Raw genomic sequence first — 12,863 nt, forward strand, 5'->3', positions numbered from 1 at the left:
TGAAAGGCAGCCCTAAAAGTCTCCCTGTAGCCTTCTTTTCTCCAGGCTGAACAGCCCCAGCTCTCTCAGCCTGTCCCCACAGGGGGGGTGCTCCAGCCCTTTGATCATCTTTGTGGCCTCCTCCCACCCCAGCTCCGTGTCCCTCTTGTGTTGGGGGGTGCCATGGCTGGACACAGTGCTCCAAGTGGGGTCTCAGCAGAGCAGAGAGCTCCTGCTGTAGACAGGGTGGCTGTGGCCACAGCCTGGTGAGACTTTTGCAGGTCTCTGCTGTTTGTTTTTTGCCAGAGGAAGGCCCCAGGAAGCGCTGTAGCTCTGACTTTCCCAGCACTGGAGCATGGGTGTCTTCTGCCAACTTCTGCAGTGACTGCAGAGGGAAGAATTCCCAGAGTTTTCCCACACAATGTAGGCCAGTGTTCCAAATGTGGGAGTGTGTGAGAAGCCCTCTGAGGAGCACTAGCTCATCCTCTGCTCTCAGCTGCTGCCAGAGGCTCTGTTCTCAGAGTGTCTCTCTCGCCTTTGCACTTGAATTTCACCTATAAGAGGGCACAGTGTGCACAGAAGGCCTCTTGTTGGGCTTTTTGGGTTAGATTTTAGTCTCTTCTTCATAATCAGTGGAGTAAATAAAGAGCTCCAGGCTTGGGGCAGAGTGCCTGGAAGTTGCCCTGCAGAAAAAGACCTGGGGATGTTGGTTGAGAGCAGCTGAAGATGAGCACCCATGTGGCCAGGAAGGCCAGCAGCATTCTAGCCTGGATTAGTACTAATTTGGCCAGCAGGACCAGGGAAGTGATTGTCCCCTTGTACTGGGCAGTGGTGAGGCCACACCAGGTTCAGTTTTGAGCCCCTCCCTCCAAGGAGGACATTGAGAGGCTGGAGCAGCTCCAGAGAAGGGCAATGAAGCTGGGGAAGGGTCTGGAGAGCAGAGCTGATGAGGAGCAGTTGAGGGACTTGGGGTTGTTGAGCCTGGAGAAGAGGAGGCTGAGGGGAGAGCTTCTGACTCTCTCTCTATAACTCCCTGAAAGGAGGTTGGAGCCAGGTGGGGGTTGCTCTCTTCTCCCAAAGATCAAATGACAAGACAAGAGGAAATGGCCACAAGTTTCTCCAGGGGAGGTTAAGATTGGACATGAGAAGAAATTTCCTCCCTGGAGGGTTTCTCCAAGAGCAGAACAGGCAGCCCCAGGGACGTGGTTGTATCTCCATCCCTGGAGGTGTTTAAATGCCACAGAGTGGGAGTGGGAGTGGGAGTGGAGTGGGAGTGGAGTAGGAGTGGAGTGGAGTGGAGTAGAATGGAGTGGAATGGAGTAGAATAGAGTGGAATGGAGTAGAATGGAGTGGAATGGAGTAGAATGGAGTGGAATGGAGTGGAATGGAGTAGAATGGAGTGGAATGGAGTAGAATGGAGTAGAATGGAGTGGAATGGAGTAGAATGGAGTAGAATGGAGTAGAATAGAGTGGAATGGAGTAGAATAGAGTAGAATAGAGTAGAATGGAGTGGAATGGAGTGGAATGGAGTAGAATGGAGTGGAATGGAGTGGAATAAAGTGGAATGGAGTAGAATGGAGTGGAATGGAGTAGAATGGAGTGGAATAGAGTGGAATGGAGTAGAATGGAGTAGAATGGAGTAGAATAGAGTGGAGTGGAGTAGAATGGAGTGGAATGGAGTAGAATGGAGTAGAATAGAGTAGAATAGAGTAGAATGGAGTGGAATGGAGTAGAATGGAGTGGAATAGAGTGGAATAGAGTGGAATGGAGTAGAATAGAGTAGAATGGAGTGGAATGGAGTAGAATAGAGTGGAATGGAGTAGAATGGAGTAGAATGGAGTGGAATGGAGTGGAATAGAGTTGAATGGAGTAGAATGGAGTGGAATAGAGTAGAATGGAGTAGAATAGAGTGGAATAGAGTAGAGTGGAGTGGAATAGAGTAGAATGGAGTGGAATAGAGTGGAATGGAGTAGAAGAGAGTGGAATGGAGTGGAATAGAGTGGAATGGAGTAGAATGGAGTGGAATGGAGTAGAATAGAGTGCAATGGAGTAGAATAGAGTAGAATGGAGTAGAATAGAGTGGAATGGAGTAGAATGGAGTGGAATAGAGTAGAATGGAGTGGAATAGAGTAGAATGGAGTGGAATAGAGTAGAATGGAGTGGAATGGAGTAGAATAGAGTGCAATGGAGTAGAATGGAGTAGAATAGAGTGGAATGGAGTAGAATGGAGTGGAATAGAGTAGAATGGAGTGGAATAGAGTAGAATGGAGTGGAATAGAGTAGAATGGAGTGGAATAGAGTGGAATGGAGTAGAAGAGAGTGGAATGGAGTGGAATAGAGTGGAATGGAGTAGAATGGAGCGGAATGGAGTAGAATAGAGTGGAATGGAGTAGAATAGAGTGGAATAGAATGGAATAGAATAGAATTAACCAGGTTGGAAAAGACCTTTGAGATCATCAAGTCCAACCTATCACCCAACACCATCTGATCAAGATGTGGTGCTGAGGGCCATGGTTTGGCCCCAGCCTTGGCAGAGGTGGTTGGAGTGGGTGACCTTGCAGGTCTTTTCCAACCAGAAGGATTCTGCCATCCTAAGAAAAGGCCCAGCCCAGCTCTGTCTGAGGTTTGTTGGGGTTTTAAATCCCTTTCCCAGCCCTGCTGACTCCACACAGGCACCCTATCTCTTTAGCCCAGCTCCTCAGCCTCCTACAGACACTGCTGGCCTCAGCTTCCTCAGTGAGATGTTATCTGCCTGAGAGGAAGTGAGCTCAAGGAACAAAAATGCATCAGCCTGAAGTGAGCAGCCTCCTTCTGGGAACAACTTCAGGCTTTTGTCAAACCTCCTTAACAAGGCCAAGGAGCAGCTACCAGTGTTCCACTCTGCTGCTGTGCAAACCAAAAGGGACTCAGCTGCCTCCTGAAACTTTCCTTCATTGCACAACTGACCTAGGCTTGTTCAGACAGCAGAGTGAAAGGTCACTCTTGCCACTGTTTGCTGCAGTCTTAGGTGGCTGTAGCAGGATCTGTGCTGTTTCAGTCCCCAGTAAGGGTACCAGATGACTGGAAACTGGCCAGTGTGGTCCCTATCCACAAGAAGGGTCAGATGGAGGAACCTGGAAACTCCAGGCCTGGCAGCCTGAGCTCAGTGCCAGGGAAAGTGATGGAGCAGATTATCCTGGGGGCAATAACTGCACCTGCAGGATGGCCAAGGGCTCAGGCCCAGCCAGCATGGATTTAGGAAGGGCAGGTCCTGCCTCTCCAACCTGATTTCCTTCTATGATCAGGTGACTGCCTGGGGGCTGTGGGGCAGGCTGTGGATGTGGTCTGCCTGGACTTCAGCAAGGCCTTTGACACCATCCCCCACAGCAAGCTCCTGGCCAAGCTGTCAGCCCCTGGCTTGGGCAGCAGCTCTCTGAGCTGGGTTAGGAACTGGCTGGAGGCTGAGCCCAGAGAGTGGTGGTGAATGGTGCCACAGCCAGCTGGCAGCCAGGCACCAGTGGTGTGCCCCAGGGAGCAGTGCTGGGCCCTGTGCTCTTTAACATCTTCATTGATGATCTGGATGAGGGCATTGACTCACTCATCAGCAAATGTGCAGGTGACACCAATTTAGGAGCAGATGTTGGTCAGTTAGAGGGTAGAAAGGCTCTGCAGAGGGACCTTGACCAACTGGACAGATGGGCAGAGGCCAGGTGCTGCACTTTGGCTACGGCAATCCCCATGCAGAGCTACAGGCTGGGGTCGGTGTGGCTGAGAGCTGCCAAACAGAGAGGGACCTGGGGGTGCTGATTGACAGCTGCCTAAACATGAGCCAGCAGTGTGCCCAGGTGGCCAAGAGGGCCAATAGCATCCTGGCCTGCATCAGGAAGAGTGTGGCCAGCAGGAGCAGGGAAGTCCTTGTGCCCTGTGCTCAGCACTGCTTAGGCCACACCTGGAGTCCTGTGTCCAGTTCTGGGCCCCTCAGTTTAAGAAGGACATTGAGAGACTTGAAGGTGTCCAGAGAAGGGCAAGAAAGCTGGGGAGGGGTCTGGAGCACAGCCCTGTGAGGAGAGGCTGAGGGAGCTGGGGTTGCTTAGCCTGGAGAAGAGGAGGCTCAGGGGAGACCTCATTGCCCTCTACAACTACCTGAAAGGTGGTTGGAGTCAGGAAGGGGTTGGTCTCTTCTCCCAGGCAGGCAACCAGCAGCAGAACAAGAGGCCACAGTCTCAAGCTGTGCCAGGGGAGGTTTAGTCTTGAGGTGAGGAGGAAGTTCTTCACCAAGCGAGTCGTTCATCATTGGGATGTGCTGCCCAGGGAGGTGGTGGAGTCTCCATCCCTGGAGGTGTTCCAGAGGGGATTGGATGTGGCACTTGGAGCCATGGTCTGGTCATGAGGTCTGTGTTGATAGGTTGGACTCGACGATCCTTGAGGTCTCTTCCAACCTTAGTTATACTGTGAGACTGTGATACTGTGACATGGCCTAAGAGTTGTGCACAGGGAGCTGTTAGGCTGTGGTTGGACTCGAGGTCTTTCCCAGCCAGGTGGTTCTTTGAATCATAGAACCATTGGATTGTTTGGGTTGGAAGAGCTCTCTGAGGTCATCCAGTCCAACCTGCCACCTCACACCACCATGGCCACTAAACCATGGCCCCAACATGCCATGGCCACAGGTTTCTTGGACACCTCCAGGCCTGGGGACTCCACCACCTCCCTGGGCAGCCTGTGCCAATCCTTGACCACTCCTGCAGTGAAGAAATTATTCCTCATCTCCCAGCTAAACCTCCCCTGCTGCAACTTGAGGCCATTTCCTCTCATCCTATCACCTGATACTAGGGAGAAGAGACCACCCCCCACACCAGTCCAACCTCCTTCCAGGGAGTTGTGGAGAGCCAAGAGGTCTCCCTCTCAGCCTCCTCTTCTCCAGTCTCAACACCCCCAAGCCCCCCTCAGCTGCTCCTCCCCAGTCCTGTTCTCCAGCCCAGCTTCCTTGCCCTTCTCTGGCGACACTCCAGCCCCTTTATGTCCTTGCTGGAGTGAGGGCCCCCAAACTGAGGTGCACCCTCCCCAGTGCCTAGCACAAAGGCACAACAGCTTCCCCTGCCCATCCTTTTGGGGTTCAGTTTCCCCTTGTGCAGCTCTTCCTTTGGAGGACAGCGTTTGGAAGGGCAAACCTTGGCTGAACTTCCTCCTGCAGAGCAGCAGGGAGGCTTCTGCTGCCTGTTTGGGGTCAAAATCCTCACCCTGGCTGAGGACTCAAAAAGCTCACCAGGAGCTCTCAGTGTGCACTTGCAGCCCAGAAAGCCAAGCAGAGCCTGGGCTGCAGCAGGAGAAGTGTGGCCAGCAGGGCAAGGGAGGTGATTCTCCCCCTCTGCTCAGCTCTGGGGAGACCCCACCTGGAGTCCTGCCTCCAGTTCTGGAGCCCCTATGGCAAGAGGGATGTGGAGGGGCTGGAAGGTGTCCAGAGCAGGGCCAGGAGGATGAGCAGAGGGCTGGAGCTGCTCTGCTGTGAGGACAGACTGAAGGAGTTGGGGCTGTTCAGTCTGGAGAAGAGAAGGCTCTGAGGTGACCTCATTGTGGCCTTCCAGGATCTGAAGGGGGCTACAAGAAGGCTGGGGAGGGACTGCTCAGGATCTCAGGGAGTGCTAGGACTAGGGGGAATGGAATGAAGCTGGAGGTGGGGAGATTGAGGCTGGAGGGGAGGAGGAAGTTCTTCCCCATGAGAGTGGTGAAGCCCTGGAATGGGTTGTGCAGGGAGGTGGTTGAGGCCCCTGCCCTGGAGGTGTTTAAGGCCAGGCTGGATGAGGCTGTGGCCAGGCTGATCTAGTGTGGGGTGTCCCTGCCCATGGCAGGGGGGTTGGAACTGGCTGAGCCTTGTGGTCCCTTCCACCCCTGACTGATTCCATGATACTATGATCCTATGACTCGTGGGAGCCGCAGGGTTTGAACTGTTTTTGGGTGGTTTGAGCCGAGCAGGGGAAACCGAGGCGCAGCTCCCTCTGGAGGGCAGAGCCAGCAGTGTGGGCTTGAAGCAGGAGTGGGAACAAGGCTCTTTTTATCCTGCTCCGGGGTGGCAAAGAGCCCAGCAGGCACTTGGACAGGGGCAGAGCCTGTTTGTCACTAGCTGGGAGAGGTTGCTGCTGCTGCTGCATTGTCTCTGGCAGTCGCTTTTCAACCCCCTCCTTTTTCCCAGGAGATTCGTTAGAGAGCTGAGGGGGCAGGGCTGGGGTGGTTGCCACTAGAGCTGGGGTGGTTGCCACTAGAGCTGGGGTGGTGGCCACTAGAGCTGGGGTGGTTGCCACTAGAGCTGGGGTGGTTGCCACTAGAGCTGGGGTGGTGGCCACTAGAGCTGGGGTGGTTGCCACTAGAGCTGGGGTGGTGGCCACTAGAGCTGGGGTGGTTGCCACTAGAGCTGGGGTGGTGGCCACTAGAGCTGGGGTGGTGGCCACTAGAGCTGGGGTGGTTGCCACTAGAGCTGAGGTGGTGGCCACTAGAGCTGGGGTGGTGGCCACTAGAGCTGGGGTGGTGGCCACTAGAGCTGAGGTGGTGGCCACTAGAGCTGGGGTGGTTGCCACTAGAGCTGAGGTGGTGGCCACTAGAGCTGAGGTGGTGGCCACTAGAGCTGGGGTGGTGGCCACTAGAGCTGGGGTGGTGGCCACTAGAGCTGGGGTGGTTGCCACTAGAGCTGAGGTGGTGGCCACTAGAGCTGGGGTGGTGGCCACTAGAGCTGGGGTGGTGGCCACTAGAGCTGAGGTGGTGGCCACTAGAGCTGGGGTGGTTGCCACTAGAGCTGAGGTGGTGGCCACTAGAGCTGAGGTGGTGGCCACTAGAGCTGGGGTGGTGGCCACTAGAGCTGGGGTGGTGGCCACTACAACTGGAGTTGTAGCCACTAGAGCTGGGGCTGTGGCCGCTCCAGCTGGGCTGTAGCCTCTGGAGCTGGGGTTGTAGCCTCTGGAGCTGGGGCTGTAGCCACTGGAGCTGGGGTTGTAGCCTCTGGAGCTGGGGCTGTAGCCTCTGGAGCTGGGGTTGTAGCCTCTGGAGCTGGGGCTGTAGCCACTGGAGCTGGGGCTGTAGCCTCTGGAGCTGGGGTTGTAGCCTCTGGAGCTGGGGTTGTAGCCTCTGGAGCTGGGGCTGTAGCCTCTGGAGCTGGGGTTGTAGCCACTGGAGCTGGGGCTGTAGCCACTGGAGCTGGGGCTGTAGCCTCTGGAGCTGGGGCTGTAGCCACTGGAGCTGGGGTTGTAGCTGCTCCAGCTGGGGCTGTAGCCACTGGAGCTGGGGTTGTAGCCACTCCAGCTGGGGTTGTAGCCTCTGGAGCTGGGGTTGTAGCTGCTCCAGCTGGGGCTGTAGCCACTGAAGCAGGGGTTGCAGCCACTGGAGCTGGGGTTGCAGCCGCTCCAGCTGGGGTTGTAGTCACTGGAGCTGGGGCTGTAGCCTCTCCAGCTGGGGCTGTAGCCACTCCAGCTGGGGTTGTAGCTGCTCTAGCTGGGGCTGTAGCCTCTGGAGCTGGGGTTGTAGCCTCTGGAGCTGGGATTGTAGTCACTGGAGCTGGGACTGTAGCCTCTCCAGTGGGGGCTGTAGCTGCTCCAGCTGGGGCTGTGGCCACTGGAGCTGGGGTTGCAGCCGCTCCAGCTGGGCCTGCAGCCACTCCAGCTGGGGTTGTAGCCTCTCCCACTGGGGCTGCAGCTACTCCAGCTGGGCCTGCAGCCACTCCAGCTGGGGCTGTAGCATCTCCCACTAGGGCTGCAGCCACTCCAGCTGGGCCTGCAGCCACTCCAGCTGGGGTTGTAGCCTCTCCCACTGGGGCTGCAGCCACTCCAGCTGGGCCTGCAGCCACTCCAGCTGGGGTTGTAGCCTCTCCCACTGGGGCTGCAGCTACTCCAGCTGGGGTTGTAGCCTCTCCCACTGGGGCTGCAGCCACTCCAGCTGGGCCTGCAGCCACTCCAGCTTCTCCTGTTTCCTTCCCAGCCGTGAGACCTTCGATTTCGACGACGACTGCGACAGTTTGACGTGGGAGGAGAACGAGGAGACCTTGCTTCTGTGGGAGGACTTCACCAACTGCAACCCTTCCATCGACCTCCAAGGCGAGGTGAGCTTCTCTCCCTTGCTCCCTCCCCGCTTCCTCTGCAGAAACCACATCCCTCAGCAGCTCCTTCAGCCATCTGAGCCCTGGGACATTTGAGTGGTGATTTAGCTTTGCCACGCCAAGCTTCCTTTGATTTTCAAATCCTCTTAGTGCTTTCTCTCTGTGGCTGCTTTGCAGCCCCTGCAAGCACTTCATTTACCACCCTTCCTTTCTTCTGCTCCTTCAAACTGAGGGTTTGGAAGGACCAAGTGAGTGGCAGAAGATCCAGCATGTCTTGGTGCTCCAGGGGCATCACACAACCTGGCACCCAGAGCAATGCTTTCTCCATGTCCTCTTGCTCCAGGAGCACCTCACAACCTGGCACCCAGAGCAATCCTTTCTCCATGTCCTGTAGCTCCAGGGGCATCTCACAACCTGGTACCCAGAGCAATCCTTTCTCCATGTCCTGGTGCTCCAGGAGCACCTCACAACCTGGCACCCAGAGCAATCCTTTCCTCATGTCCTGGTGCTCCAGGAGCACCTCACAACCTGGCACCCAGAGCAATCTTTTCTCCAGGAGCATCTCACAACCTGGCACCCAGAGCAATCCTTTCTCCATGTCCTGGTGCTCCAGGAGCACCTCACAACCTGGCACCCAGAGCAATCCTTTCTTTATGTCCTGTTACTCCAGGGGCATCTCACAACCTGGTACCCAGAGCAGTCTTTTCTCCATGTCCTGGTGCTCCAGGAGCATCACACAACCTGGCACCCAGAGCAATGCTTTCTCTATGTCCTGGTGCTCCAGGAGCATCATAGAATCAATAAGGTTGAAAAAGACCTCAGAGATCAGCAAGTCCAACCTCTCACCCAGCACCTCCTGACAACCAACTGACAACCAAACCATGGCTCCAAGTGCCACAGCCAAGCCCCTCTTGAACACTTCCAGGGATGGGGACTCCACCACCTCCCTGGGCAGCACATTCCAGTGGCCAATCCCTCTTTCTGGGAAGAACTTTCTCCTCACCTCCAGCCTAAACCTCCCCTGGCACAGCTTGAGACTGTATCCTCTTGTGCTGGGTGCCAGGGAGAAGAGACCAACCCCCTCCTGGCTCCAACCTCCCTTCAGGGAGTTGTAGAGAGCCAGAAGGTCTCCCCTGAGCCTCCTCTTCTCCAGGCTAAGCAACCCCAGCTCCCTCAGCCTCTCTTCCCAGGGCTGTGCTCCAGATCCCTCCCCAGCCTCCTTGCCCTTCTCTGGACACATTCAAGTCTTTCAATATCCTTCTTAAATTGAGGAGCCCAGAACTGGACTTGCAAGATGCCTCTCCAACTAGACACAGTATTCAAGGTGTGGCCTAACCAGGAGCATGACACAACCTGGCACCCAGAGCAGTCCTTTCTCCATGTCTTGGTGGTCTAGGAGCATCACACAACCTGTCACCAGATCGATCCTTGGGGGTGCTGGTGGATGAGAAGCTCAATATGAGCTGCCAGTATGCACGTGTAGTCCAGAAAGCCAACCAGATCCTGGGCTGCAGCAAGAGAAGCATGGCCAGCAGGTTGAGGGAGGTGATTCTCCCCCTCTACACCACTCTGGTGAGACCCCAGCTGGGGCACTGTGTCCAGTTTTGGAGCCCCTATTACAGGAAGGATTTGGAAGTGCTGGAAGGTGTCCAGAGAAGGAAGGACATCCATGAGGATGAGCAGAGGACTGGAGCTGTTCTGCTATGGAGACAGACTGAGGGAGTTGGGGTTGTTCAGTCTGGAGAAAAGAAGGCTCTGAGGTGACCTCATTGTGGCCTTCCAGCATCTGAAGGGGGCTACAAGAAAGCTGGGGAGGGACTTTTGAGGGTGTCAGGGAGTGATAGGACTGGGGGGGCTGGAGCAAAACTAGAAGTGGGGAGATTCAGCTTGGATGTTAGGAAGAAGTTGTTGCCCATGAGGGTGGTGAGAGCCTGGCACAGGCTGCCCAGGGAGGTGGTGGAAGCCTCCTGCCTGGAGGTGTTTGCAGCCAGGCTGGATGTGGCTGTGAGCAACCTGCTGGAGTGTGAGGTGTCCCTGCCCATGGCAGGGGGGTTGGAAGTGGCTGAGCCTTGAGCTCCCTTCCAAACCCTGACAATCCTGTGGAATAATCCTGCCTGCTGCCACTGTCCCTGCAGTGCAGAGCTGCTGAGGCAGCAGTCTCCTGCACGCTGCCCTGCGCCGGCCGCCTGGGGCCTGCGCTCACTTCCAGGCTCCCTCTTTGTGCCTCGCCTGGCACGGGCTGGAGCCGCAGCGATCCCTCCCAAGGGGCTGGGGGCTGCCTTGTGGAGCAGGGAGAGGGGCAGGGCGGCTCAGCTGCAGCCCGTGGGTGCTGGAATGAAGCGGCAGGCTGCTCTGCATGGCGCTGCACGGTGGGCTGGGCGCAGCTCTCGGGGGAGCAGAGCCCGTCTCGGCCCCGCCGCAGCTCCCGAGGTCTTAAGAAGCTTAAGTCCTTCTAAATGAAAAATTATCCAAGGCAAGGCTAGATTTGGCTTGTAGATGGAGGGGCAGAATAAAGGCTGCTGCTTCTGTGCCTGGTCTTTAGCACAGTGCTTTACATGCCTGGATCTGCCTTCCGCTGGCTTTATTCCTTCTCAAGCCCTTCCGCGCTGCCCCAGCCACCTCCTCTCCCTGACCTCCCTCCTTAAAGCCCTTCTGCATATAAAAGGATCAGTGGAATGAGTCTTGTAACTCCAGGCTGGTTAGCCTGATGCTGCTGCCGAGGTAGGGTCCTGATAAAGCTGCCTCAGATGCGGCCCGAGGATGGGGGAGGGAAAGGTAATTAACGTTGAATGGAATGGATGATGATTTCCTCTGGAGGAGAAGGTAGGCAGCTAAGAACATGAAAGAGAACAATGAGGTTGTTCCAGGCTCTTGGTGGCAGCATGAAATAGTGCTGGGTGGGGTGGGGTTGGGGCTTCTTTTTGGAGCCCAGGCTGTGCTTGGCAATCCAAGTGATGACAGGGGAGGGAGGGGGCTGTTGTCTGCCAGGATGTCCCCTCCGGGCCAGAGCACGGCCTCCTGTGGGCTGTGTTTCATCAGGAGGGTGCTGAGAGTCAGCTGCTGGCTTCAGCCAGCAGGCAAGGGTAGAATCTCATTGGGGGAAGGCTGCGTGCAGAGCATACCTGTGAGGTGAGGGAGGCTGAAAGGACTTGAGAGCAGAAAGCTGTCATTGGGAAATGACAATTCCAGCACGGAGTGGTGGGGGGCAAGGCAGTGCTGGGAGCAGAGCGTCTCAGTGTGATCAGGCTGGGTTCTTTGGCATGCATCAGGTAGCTGTGTTTAATTGCTGGGGCCTTCCTTGATGAGAGGCTTTATCTTGGTGTGCACAAAGCCCTGTTCCCTGGTACAAAAAGGTTTCCTGGTGTGCCAGTCTGAAGGAGCAGAGCATCCCTTGTCTGTGTGAGGCTGTCTCCAACCAATCCTGGCTGAAAGAGCACAGCAACCTGCTGCATTCCTGAGTGAGGTTAGGCAAGAAAATCTTCAGCCTGCCTCTGAATTTCCTCCTCAGCTTCTGGTTAAGTCTTTGTGTCTTCCTTTCCTCTGCAGGAAGAAAACCTGGGGAACTTGATCCACGAAACAGAGTCTTTCTTTAAAACAAGAGACAAAGAATACCAAGAAACAATAGGGCAGATAGAGGTAAGGGAAAGGGATCCTGGTGACATCAAAGCATGCAGGGTGTTGTGTGTCTGCTATACCCATGGAGGGAAGATGGAAAGCTGCACATCTAAGAAGACAAAAGCAATTTCCCTTTGCCATAGCCTTGGGATTGTGTTTCTGAATACCACTCTCTGCAAAGCACTATGATTGAGTAAGCAGAGAGGCATAGAATCATAGAATCAACAAGGTTGGAAAAGACCTCAAGGGTCAGCAAGTCCAACCTGTCACCACAGACCTCATGACTAGACCATGGCTCCAAGTGCCACATCCAATCCCCTCTTGAACAGCTCCAGGGATGGGGACTCCACCACCTCCCTGGGCAGCACATCCCAATGGCCATTTACTCTCTATGTGAAGAACTTTCTCCTCACCTCCAGCCTAAACCTCCCCTGCCACAGCTTGAGTCTGTGTCCTCTTGTTCTGGTGCTGGCTGCCTGGCAGAAGAGACCAACCCCCACCTGGCTCCAACTTCCCTGCAGGGAGTTGGAGAGAACAAGAAGGTCACCCCTGAGCCTCCTCTTCTCCAGGCTAAGCAACCCCAGCTCCCTCAGCCTCTCCTCCCAGGGCTGTGCTCCAGACCCCTCCCCAGCTTTCTTGCCCTTCTCTGGACACCTTCAAGTCTCTCAATGTCCTTCTTAAACTGAGGAGCCCAGAACTGGACACAGGACTCTTTCCTCACTTTCTTTCTTTCTCCACTTTCATTCTTTCTTTCCCTACTTTCATTCTTTCTTTCCCCACTTTCATTCTTTCCCTCACTTTCATTCTTTCTTTCCCCCCTTTCATTCTTTCTTTCCCCCCCCTTTCATTCTTTCTTTCCCCCCCTTTCATTCTTTCTTTCCCCCCTTTCATTCTTTCTTCCCCCCTTTCCTCCTTCTTTTTTCCCCCCTTTCCTCCTTCTTTTTTCCCCCCTTTCCTCCTTCTTTCCCCCTTTTCCTCCTTCTTTCCCCCTTTTCCTCCTTCTTCCCCCCTTTCCTCCCTTCTTTCCCCCCTTTCCTCCCTTCTTTCCCCCCTTTCCTCCTTTTCCCCCCTTTCCTCCTTCTTTTCCCCCCTTTCCTCCTTCTTTTCCCCCCTTTCCTCCTTCTTTTCCCCCCCTTCCTCCTTCTTTCCCCCCTTTCCTCCTTCTTTTCCCCCCTTTCCTCCTTCTTTTCCCCCCTTTCCTCCTTCCTTCCCC

The 12,863-nt window shown here is 55.3% G+C and overlaps 1 protein-coding gene across 1 annotated transcript in view; it reads left to right on the forward strand.

Annotated features, from left to right (window-relative positions):
* The window catches only part of IFFO2 (intermediate filament family orphan 2), an 85,073-nt gene that overhangs the window by 61,603 nt on the left and 10,607 nt on the right, over positions 1-12,863 (forward strand). Inside the window, exons 6-7 of the mRNA XM_068162727.1 lie at positions 7,918-8,038; positions 11,582-11,671. Coding sequence (XP_068018828.1) covers positions 7,918-8,038; positions 11,582-11,671 — 211 coding nt within the window. The remainder of the gene's footprint in view (positions 1-7,917; positions 8,039-11,581; positions 11,672-12,863) is intronic.

This window comes from Melanerpes formicivorus, unplaced genomic scaffold, assembly GCF_026170545.1.
Source record: "Melanerpes formicivorus ecotype bairdi unplaced genomic scaffold, bMelFor1.0.p_v2 SCAF_67, whole genome shotgun sequence".
NCBI classification, from domain to species: domain Eukaryota; kingdom Metazoa; phylum Chordata; class Aves; order Piciformes; family Picidae; genus Melanerpes; species Melanerpes formicivorus.